Source organism: Tinamus guttatus, unplaced genomic scaffold (assembly GCF_059628265.1).
Source record: "Tinamus guttatus ecotype Peru unplaced genomic scaffold, ASM5962826v1 Tinamus_guttatus_pri_ptg000211l, whole genome shotgun sequence".
NCBI lineage: Eukaryota > Metazoa > Chordata > Aves > Tinamiformes > Tinamidae > Tinamus > Tinamus guttatus.
In genome coordinates this window covers 2,582,311-2,593,330 of record NW_028288745.1, presented here as the reverse complement: position 1 = coordinate 2,593,330, position 11,020 = coordinate 2,582,311, and the positions used below count along the sequence as shown (strand labels likewise).

At 42.5% G+C, this 11,020-nt stretch overlaps 1 protein-coding gene across 1 annotated transcript; it reads right to left on the bottom strand.

Moving 5' to 3' along the window:
* Nucleotides 1-343: 343 nt before the first annotated feature.
* On the bottom strand, nucleotides 344-10,363 carry ATP6V1G3 (ATPase H+ transporting V1 subunit G3). Its single transcript, XM_010224535.2, has 3 exons — nucleotides 10,262-10,363; nucleotides 3,473-3,573; nucleotides 344-646 (listed from the first exon to the last, which is right to left on the bottom strand). Exons 1-3 carry the CDS (start codon nucleotides 10,341-10,343, stop codon nucleotides 473-475), a joined length of 357 nt encoding a protein of 118 aa, XP_010222837.1. The 5' UTR covers nucleotides 10,344-10,363; the 3' UTR covers nucleotides 344-472.
* Between the last annotated feature and the right edge of the window lie 657 nt (nucleotides 10,364-11,020).

Below are 11,020 nucleotides of genomic sequence, written 5' to 3'. Positions count from 1 at the left end.
AAAAGCTACAGAGTTCCTGTGCACTCTCCAAACTGACTACTTGATGCATCCCAAACAGAAATGTTCTGGTTTTTATTTTTGTAGCATTAGTCTCTTTCACATGCCTTTAAATACAGTAAAGATTGTGATAAGCAGATTTCATGCAACATCACATCTCGTACAGATCGTTTTACACAGAAGAGAAATAATGAAAGTGACTAGAAAGCTCTTGGTGTCAAATAATCATTTATTCTGCTGTTGTTGACTCACTCTTGTGTCAGTGACAGGGGCTTAGCCACTGTCAGGAAACAAGTACATTCTAACAAATGCTTGAATATTTTTTGCATAATCAAAAAAAGTGAGGAACTACAAGCTTTGGGCTTTAGTGCTCTTCTGTATCACATGTGCAGCAACAATAACGGCGGAAACGCTGGTGACATCAAGAAAAGGGGCTGCTTCTTACAAACACCCTTGCCCAGCACATCAGTGGATCTTAAACTTCGTATCTGAAGTTTGGGTGGATTTCAGGACTGATGTCACATATCGTGTTCAAAAGCTTTTTCATCACGCCCTCCATGTTCTTGTGGTAGCTGCCAGTGAGGTTTTGGATCGCTTCTGTTGTTTGCTCTTCTATTTTAGTGGAGAGGTTGCCTTGGGAGCCCATTGCCTGCAAAGCAGAAGTCCTCTGAGCAAAATGAAGGCTTCCAGGTGACTCTGTGCTCATCGTACCTGAAATAGCCTCTAAGGATTTCTCTTTATCGTCCAGTATAAACATTACGCAGGCATTTCACAGCCCTTTTGCACGGTAAGGGTACAAGCTAGAGTAATCCACTCGCGTAATAAACAGGGTTAGAGAGAGCTCTTCCACATGCTCATTAGCACTGGAATCTCCCTGTGTAATGCAAGTTTCCCAGCTCCTTGTGGGAACAACATTTTACACGCTTTCTCTTTTATACCAATCACTATAATTTGCTTTATTTTAATGACTAGTCAGCTAAACTCTGTCACTGGTATGCTTCCTTTGGCCTACCTGAGAATGAGCATGAACAGGGCTATGGAGCAAAACACGGGAAAGCCTTCCTGAAAATACGTAATTAGAGTTTCAGACTGTTTGAAAAGGCTTCAGTGGTTAGGGATGTCTAAGGCTTCACAGGCCTCAGACAAGGTCTTTTAATCTTGCATTTTCTTGTCTGGCAAAACACCAGACGGCTCCTGGCACGTTAATACCGGGACATTCGCTCAGAATTTAATTGACTTGAGCCCAGTTGAACGTTTCAGCAAGGTTATGTTACAAGAACATGCATGTATTCCAAATCCAGGACTTTGGTCCCCTGTCTCCACTGTCCCAATATTCTCTGAATTCCTCCCTGATGGAAAAGTCCATCTGATTGGAGATAAAATTTTATTTCCAGCTCAAGAGTTGCATGGGGCACAGCAGGTGCCTGTTCCATATACTGATGCAGTATGAGAGCAATAAATAACATATTCTGTTTGTTTCTGCTCCTCGAGTGGACAACCAGCTGAAGCTAGAGGGCAGATTACATCTAGGTAGCAAGTACCTAGATGACCACCAGAAACAGGGAAAGGAACTTTATTTTTGACATGATTTTAGCTCGACATAGTCCTTAGAAGAAGGAAAAGAGGCTGAATTCTTCTGCACAAGGCACTGCCAAAATTCTGTTGATCTGTACCTCGCAGTGTAGTAAGATGTCTGTCCATAATCCTGATGTAAAACAATTTCTGATTTGGAAGAAATTGAGGACGGACACCCCCATGAAAATGCTGGGAAAAGACTATAGCTTTGAGTAGTAGCTATTTTTAGTTTGCATTTTATATTAGCTTTTAGATGAGTCAGGAGGGCCTCGTGGGGAAAGGATTGTACAGTTTAGACCTTATTTATGAAGCTGAGTTATTCCACCTGGGAAAATAACTTTCTAGCGTTCCCAGATAATTATGTGTTATCCAGCTAGTAAGTACTTCTGAAAAAATTCAAGAAAAGCATTATAATTTTTTAAAAAAGAGCCTCTGTAGATTGGGAAACTGCTTGCATGACTCATGCTAATACAATAATTTGAGGTAGTCACTCTTACACTTCTATGAACTTTTTTTCTTTCTGCTTTTCTGTTTCTGAATTTTTAGATCTTGTTCTTGTCAAAATCTGAGCAAATGCCCTCCTCGGTCCATGATTTGTGCTGACCTCGAGGGCCTGTTCTCTCTTAGGCCCATCCTGGTTTTGTACCAACTTTACACTGACTTCAAGAACACAACGTTGGGAACGAGGCTTGGCCTCTCCCAAGAGCAGTGATCCCCAAACCTGGGTGTTGACCCCACGACCACTAGCAAAATTACCTCTCGCTCTGGGTTTGTGTTTTCAAAACATGCAAAACTTATTTTGCTAATTGGCACTCAAATGCCATTTTTCCTCGCTGTTGTCACTTATTCTGGACTGTCGTGAACAATTCACCAGGTGGGAGCAGGGCTGTAAAAGGCTTGTGCCATGGGTTGTTTTTTGGGGAGCAATAAGTGATCTTCCTGTGCAAATTCTTTGGTCAATAAGCAATGGCGTTTTCCTGCAGCCGTGGTTTTGTCTGGGAGTAGAAAATTGGAGTTCACACCATGGTATGCAAACAATTTTTTTCTCTTCAGCTGTAATATATGCTTGAACTGAACAAGTGAACATATTTTAGAGGTATTTTTACTTTATTTTAGCATTAGTAATGACCCAAAATTGTATGTATGAGACAAGTTCACCTAGCCTTGCTGTGTGACATTGTGTCTGGGGGCTGATTTTCCTTACTAGGGACTTTGCATGTGTATATGTTCCTAAGGCCTATGATCTCTGCTGGAAGGTGTTTTATAGGAATTGTGGCTGAAAAGACAGTTTTGTAAAGCAGTTTCTGTTTGACCTCTTTGGCTTTTTTGTTTTGCTGCAGCTTTTGCAGATGTAGTTTCCCTTGGCTTTGCACAGTACAAGCAAGGAGAAAAATAGGAACAAAAAATGGAAAAGGAAGGTCACCGTCGGGGAAAAAAAGAGCAGTTTGTGATGAACCTTCATGAAAATGCTAGAAAAAACTGCAAGATAGTGTAAGTACATAAAATGAGCTACAGTTCAGGTATGAAAATGTCAACCTGACCATTTTTACTTTGCAAGTGTAGTGAAAACTCCCCAAATTTGGATGATTTTGGTTTATCAAAGCTGCAGTGCTGCAGCAAAAGCAAAGCAGAAATCCGAAGAAAGGTTTTGAATCTTTGTTTCTACCAAAACATCAACCTTATTTCTGCTTCCGGTTTCAAGAGGAGGGTGAGGTCTGTCTGAAATTGAAGCCAGCAAACGCAAAGGTGTTTTTCCTGCACCATCAAAGGACAGACGTGAACCCAACCCAGAAGCTGGGCAATGTGGGTGATGTTCAAACCCAGAGCGGTGCCACTGGGAGCGATTTGCTTCGCAGTGAGCACGTGGAGCTGCCCAGGGGCACGGGGGTTTCCTACTTACGCTGCTTTGCTTGTGCCTGAACTCCTTCTCCCTCTGCAGCCGGTAGTGGTCTATCTCCGCTGTAGCCTCTTCCTTGGCCTGCTTCAGTCTCTTCCCCTTTCCTGCACATAGAGAAGAAAACAGGGAATACTATCCCAGAAGATAAATTCTCCATTTCCCAGTCAATAGCAGTTTTATTTGCAGGGAATTGCCAGGAGAGGCCAAGTGATGTGGGTAGCGCGCTCTGATTCGAGGCTGGTTGTGTAGACACCTTTCCGCTTCCCTATGCGAAAGCACACATCAAAATCAAAAGTTTGTTGGTTTGCTAATAACAGAAGTCTTTTTTTTTTTTGCAACTAGACATATTCTCATAACACAACTGGTATTTTTTTCTCTTTTGTCACAGCTTTGTGTTTAAATAAATATCTATCTTTTCTTCATCAGCAATAGTAGCAGCCAGATAACAGATTTTAGTTGTCACTGATTGGAAAAGACTTTATTCTGTAAGATTTGCTGTGTTGACTGGTTGCCAAAATCCCTTCATCCCACACCAACTGGATTCTATTTAGAGCTGGCAGATTTCCAAAACGCTGCAAAGATGCATCTTAACCACCAAGGAACTGAGCTGCAGCCTTCCCACTTCGTTGTCTTCTCTCCCACCTTTTTTCCCCTCTAGCATTTGTTAAATGTGAGTGAATAAAAGAAAAAGGGTGTCAAAGGTGTTCTTTGACAATGTGTAGAAAACCTTGCAAGTGTTTGGAGTAGGAGGGTGATCTACTAAGTGGTATTTTAGGCTTTCTTCTAAAAAAGGCTTGTTGACATGCTTAATTTTGTGCGTTGGGAACAGTTGCTTTGCCTTTTGCAAAATACTAAGGGTTTGTAAAATGAAACCCATGTAAGACCTTGCAGGACTGCACATACAATTCATGGTATTCCTGCATCTACCAGGGGTGTTAGAGATCAGATAACAGCAGAGCTTTGAAGGAAATGCGGTCCTTAAGGTTTTTTGCCAAAGCAAGTACTGAACGTGTCGTACCCACGCGATGGTGACACCTCTGCTTTCTGTTTTATATGAACCAGGTAAGGGCCCGTGGATCTTGGCAGCGCTTGGCTGCACCAGTTTCTGAGGAAAGAGCCCTGTTCTAACTGATGGGGCTGTCAGCCTCTTGCTTTTAAAGCTGACGTGTTATATCTGAGACTCCTTGGCTGCTGCTGATCTCTCTTATGGGCCTCTCTGCTGTACAGCTGGAAGTTCAAGGGTGGCAGAGGTGAAGGTTGCTCGCTTCTCTCAACAGATGCAAGGCCTCTGGAAATAAACACTCGTTTAGTTACTTAAATTAGGATTTCATAAGACTACAACAATGAAAAATGGGCATCTCAAAAAGGCGTCTTTGTCTGAAGCATGAAATATCCTTTTATTTTATTTATTTGTTTGTTTGTTTGTAGCCACCTGCTTGATATCGTTGACTTATGTGAACACTTTGGGAAGATTTAAAAAAGAAAATTCAAGTAGGAGGGCTAAACCTCTTGTGAAATCCTGCAGTTCTCCAGTTAAGCCAGAGGACAAGTGTTGCTCTTTCTCAGTTACTCGCTCAGGCAGCTCCACTGGATGGGCTCCACTCGTGCTGGACTTCTGAAGCCTGGTCACGTGTGACATGTAGTGATCGGCTTCCCCGGGGTTGGCACCAAAGTGAACCTGGGTGCTGTGAGGATAAACCCTTGGTTTTGATACGTCTATGATTCGAGCAAATCCTAGATGAAGGGCCTCATCCAGTGATAAAATACTTGCTCAGTGGATGGCCCATCTGCAGCCAGTGCCTGTGATTTGGTGAGTAGAAGCAGAGGTGCTGAACGCACACGTTTCCTGTTCAGGCCCTGATTCCTGGCCCTGTGACTCAGTGCTGTGCTGCTTGTGGGGTGTGAGGAGAGCTGAGGGGAGGCTGTGTCAAGGTTTCCTGCATGGAGCAGCAACATATTGGGGCCCTTGTTAGATTTACTGATTCTGAGTCCACCTGGAGAAAGCTTCCTTGTACAGCTAATTACCCTTATCAGAGCCCATGTGCCACCAGGGAGCTGTAATTATGTACAAAGGGACAGAGAAGCTCTTTAAAAGCTTGCATGGTCTTTTCCAAAGTTTGCCTTTGTATGGAAAGAGCTGATTACATCAGCTTCTGTGGCTGTATTAAGTCTTGGGGACCAGTAAGTAAAAGCATCGATCTGGACAACAAAAGTCAGAACCAGGCTGAGCTCTGTGCTTTGAAGTTCCCCTCATCCCCATCCCCAAAAATGGGGCTCATCAGCCTTTTCCAGAGCACGTCTTCACAGGTCTGTGGAAACGGGCTGCGAGGAAGCGCTGCCAATTTCACCAGCTGAGGAACTGGAGCTCAATAGCAAATCAAATTATTTCAAAATCAGTGGGATTTCAATTTCAAATTCCATCTGGGGGGCCATCTGTAGTAAATATGTTGCATACCTTGGCCACCAGATAGATAAATAAATCCATTTAAAATGCATGCAAGAGAACGAGACTCTAGGAAACAGCAGTTCATCTGTCCCCAAGAACATAACTAGCAAAGCAAAGAAGAAAATGTGTGTGCGTATGTGGCAGTTCTTGAAAGTGCACTGGATTAAGCACATATACAGGGCAGCAGCCATTTCACTTCTCCGTGATGCCTTTAGGACTGACACAGCAGGAACCTGCTGCTTCCTATTTAATTAAGTGGAAAAGCTGTGCGTAAATTACTGCGAGTTCAACAACGTTGTGGTCAGAATCAGCAACTGCCAACATATGCGATAGTGCATATGCTGCACCTGATTAAACTGAAACTAGAGTCTAACCTGCTGTTTCACCAGAGGCACCCCAAAATTAATTAATCAGCCCGTTAGGAACCGCTCGTCTGCTGCCTTGGTCGTGCGAGAGAGGACTGCCTTTTCCAAGCCTTGCTGATCCCATTTGTTGATGGTTGGAGAAGGGAGGCGCAGAAAGGTGCAAGGTGGGAATGTTTTTCACCCATGGGCACGTTGGGCACCTATGTCTTGACCCTGCCCCTTCCTCCCTGCGGTAGGTTTTTATCTCACCTAACCATGGGGGAAACATTATTAGGGATAAGCATAGGGAAAGGTTATAGCTGTCTTTCTGGGTATTTCTGTGATAGTAGAGAACCAGCTTTAGTTCACTCCTTTCACTCTTGGAGGCTACTGGTAATATTTTAGACCTTACAAGAAAAAGATAGCAGAAACCAAGTATTTCTCAAAATGTTGCCTTCTAATTTGCTGAAGCACCATATTATCTTACTTTCAAAAAGTTGTCTTGCTAAAAACTGGATTTTGGTTTTCAAACATATAATCTAGGCTGAATTTCTTCATGGAAGTTGCCCCAAATTAATCAATTTTTACTCTAAGTAGGACCATTTCCATTGTCTTTGTTAAATTGCCTGCAGAATGGCATTTTTTTTAAAGTTACAAGTAAGTTAAAAGTAAAAGCCTTTTTTTAAAGTTAAAAAATAATCTCAAAAAGTACAGTAGAAGCAGCTGGTTGGTGTATATATAGCTTTTTCACTGTAAGAAAGTCCTGGATATTATCCAAGAGAGAGCCAAGGATATAAGTTTGTTGATAATATTTTATTTTGGTTAATGATTGTTTTATAACCTGATTTCCTGGAAGCTTTATTCTGAGCTTTATTTTGACATTAGAAATGAAGCTGAGACATGAAAACCTACAGGAAACCAATTTTGCTAAATCCAGTGTTCACCATACATTTGTTTTCCCCAGAAGTTTTTTCAGAAATTGCCATTTTAGCTCTGACAATGCCCATTTATTTCTGGGATCTCAGTTATGCTTGAGGAAAAAAGAGCCAAAGTAGTGCAGTGGGTATGAGAATAGGGGACCACAGGCAGTTTTGGTTCATTTTTAATCAATTTGCTACTTTCAGCCTTGCCCATGTGCATTCCCAAAACTATTAATAATGTGTCAAGTATAACTGACATCAGCCAATGGTGCAATAAAGATATTGCAAGGCAGGACAAAGAGTTTTGACCATGAAGTTTACAGAGGAGCTTTATCAAAGTATTTTTGCTTTGTTTCATGTTCATAAATAGCATTTTATTTGTCATTTTTTCAGGATAAAAGTGGATTTTGCATTACAAAGAGCTATGAATATGTCAGGAAAAAAATGGGCCCGTCATCTGCTCATTTACAATATTGTGTGTGTCCGTTCTAAGTTTTCAGATTATGTGAGTATCTGTGAACAAGACTAAGGGTCTCGCTTGAGGGTAGTTTTGATAATCCCGTTTCCTTGAGAGTGACTTGCCTGGGTCATGTCCTGCCAATGATTTACCTTTCATTCCTCTTATATTTAAATGTAAACAGGCCTGTGTGACTCATCTGTGCAGCAGTGCCGTGCAGAGGCTGCTTGTTGTGCAAAGGGGGTCATATTTACAGTTCAACAGGGAAGGGAACGCACAGGCAGGGCCCAGGCAAGGTCCTTGTTTTCACCTGAAACCAAGACCAGGAGATCCCCCAGTTCTGAGCAGAACCTGCTGATCTGAACCGGTGCTGATCGGCCCTGAGCTGGTGAAGCAGCCTGTTCCTGGCGTGCTGCTCAAAATCCTGTGTGCATAAGGCAACCAGCTCTATTGCATATAGTGCTTGATTGCATTTCAGGTATTTGCTTTTGTTTTACTTTTTGCATTTAATTAAGGACCAACTGTGCAGTCCTGTATGATGATCAAAATGCAGAATAACTCTGGTTAAAAGACTTGGAGTTGTTCTCAATTGGCAGAACAGAATTTGGCCCTGAAAAAGCATCCTGTTTGCCTTGTCCCACGCTGCTTGCACTATGCTGGTACGTAAGGTGGCTTCAGTGACGCTGCTATGAAAAGCCTTGAAGTTAAGGACAGACATGGAAAACGTCTGTCAATATAATAATGTCTGCTTGGCATATGGGAGCAGGGGCAATTATACTAACAAAAGTTCTTAATACGGTACTTGTACAATTTGGAGAAATGCTATAAACAAAATCTCCCTCTTTTTTTCTTTTTCTTTTTTTTTTTTTTTGTGTGCTCACTGAAAAACTCTTGTAACTTTGAGTATAATACCGATTACCTTGGTATACATTTTTTCTTTACCTTAAATGGAATTTTCTTTATTTCAGTTTGTGCCCTTTGCCTTGACCTCACTGCAAACTGAGAGGAGTCTGGCTCCATTTCTTTACTCACAGGTATTTGTTTTCTAGGTATCTATCAGGAATATATATATTGTTTACTTCATTTTTCTAAAGGAGAAAAACATCTTTAGTCATAAAAGTAACAGAGAAGGAACTCATACTAACGTGGTATTTCTGTTTTATTTGCTGATACCTGGCTTCTGTTGCTGCTGAATGCTGCTTACCTCAGCGTGGCAGCCCTGGTGGGTGTAGGCAGGGGTTTAATTCAGGTTTCTGGTTTGGAAGGGTTTGGAAAATACTGTCTTTATAAGGAGCTCATCACAAGTGTTGTGTTTAGGCCTGAGGTGATGACTGAAGAGTGAGTTTTTGTGCAGAGTAAATACCTCTGTAACCCCATACTTGGACTTAGAAACACACTCATCTTCTGCCATTACTTTTACATATATAGTTGTATCTATTGTTTTGGGGGTGTTCTTAATTTACCAAGCTTCTTTACAACTGGCTATTAAAGAACAAATTGAAAAGTCTCCAAAGCACGGGGAGCAGTCACCACCAAGCTCTGGTAGCTCCAGCCCAGGCTCTGCAGACCAGACCCTCGTCCTCCTCCCCATTTCGGGCTGGATACTGCCTGCCCAGATCGTATTTTCTCACTTCTTGTCCTGGGGACAGCACATTGCCAGTGCCCCAGATGAGCAGGGAAAGGCAGTGCCACCAAGACACCTCCCCTGGCTGCCAGGCATGGTGGCTCGGTGCTTGGAGAAGGGTGGTTGCCTTTTTCCATGTGCGCTGCACAAGTTAATATATCATTCTAATAATTAATGAGTATGTCGTGATGCTGATTTGTGCGTAGAAGGGATATGGGGGCTACACAAATTATTTTTGTTTAGCTTCTACTTCTCCCTGGAAAACAAAATACATTTCTTCATGGCGCTCTCTTTCTGCACATGGCATCACCTTCATGTATTTCATGTGAGGTCTGTAGGATGACACCAAGTTTCCCTGCTGCTGCCATCTAAATCACCATCACTCTGTGAAGCAATATTAATGTTCCCCTGCAAATGCAGCCCAGTGACTTGTGTGGTTCATGCCTAGTTCAGGGGAATATGGTCACCAAAGTTTCTTGCATTAAATCACTGGGATGATTTTATTTACATTATTCACATTATTTAATTAAACTACTAGCAGATTCAGCTGGAACTTTTTTGGCTATTGCCTTGATTTTTATATTTGTTTCTGTTACTTTTTGCTTATAGTTGACTGGAATAAAATTGTTTTAATTTATTATTCTTGTATATTTACACATGCTTTACCTTGGGCATTTAGGCATTCAGCAAATGAGAGTTTGTTTTAAACTGAACATTTAATCACTTGCTGATTGCCTGTGCCAAGCCAATCTCATAGGTACAACCTATCACAGCAGCGGCAATTCTTGTGACTGTGACTTTCAATAATTATCACTGTCCTGAGGTCTGCATTTGCTAACATGTACTTTTGTTGGAGACCAAATGACATTCAAAGGTAAACTGCTAGTTTTTACCGGAAGAACACTGAAAATTTTGTATAAGACATGAAAAACTGAAACACGGTTTGTTTTTCTAGAGAGTTTACAGTAGAAAAACACAATAAAACCAGCCCAGATACTTACTTTTTTTGGCTTCTTCCAGTTTGTCCTTGGCCCGTTTCTCTGCCTGCAAAAGCTGCTGGATTCCTTGTGACTGGCTGGTCATGCTGGTTCCCGGAGCGTAGCGGGAGCCGCCGGGCTCCTCCGCGTGCTCTGCTCTCCGGCTCCTGCAGCCGCTTCCAGCCTGCTCCGCCCCGGCCGCTGCTGCCAGTGTCATCAGGAGGAACTCCTCCGGGAGGCTCCAGGTGACATTGTCTCCTCCTCAGGGTCACCCGAGAGCTCAAGTGTCTAATCGGCACGTTGGGGAAAGGAGGCAGTAACACTTTAAATGGCTTATAGTGCCATTGAGAAATATGTGTATTTTTAAAGTCCTGTTGCTGGAGTGGACTTTAGCTAATCTTCTCAGAGCAAGTGATAACAAAAATTATGTTGTTTCTCAGAATTTTACTTTGATGAAACTTCCCATGAATGTGAAGGATCAGGCTCAGATGGCCATCAAGGAGTCAGGACTGCATACAGTGAACTGATTGCAGACTGCTGTTTCCCGTTACTTCTCAAAGTTGTTCATTGGGAATTTTTATTTAAAATATCTCAATTGGCAATTAATTAATTGAGGACTTGAGTTTAGGTGCTCGGGGTGCCTTGTGTGGGAAGGTGCCCCTCGGCCGCAGCGAGACGAGCGCCGCGGCGCGCAGCGCTGACGTCCAGCCCCAGGCAGGGCACGTGCGTTGCTCGAGGTCCTGCTTTCGACACAGGCGGGCGTTCACCATGGTGGAATGTGGG

Excerpts from the sequence above, each read along its gene's own strand:
- ATP6V1G3 (XM_010224535.2), bottom strand. The coding sequence starts at position 10,343 with ATGACCAGCCAGTCACAAGGAATCCAGCAGCTTTTGCAGGCAGAGAAA. Across the intron at positions 3,574-10,261 it reads ACTGGAAGAAGCCAAAAAAA|GAAAGGGGAAGAGACTGAAG; the intron begins GTAAGTATCTGG and ends CTCTATGTGCAG. Across the intron at positions 647-3,472 it reads TCAGGCACAAGCAAAGCAGC|GCAATGGGCTCCCAAGGCAA; the intron begins GTAAGTAGGAAA and ends TCTGCTTTGCAG.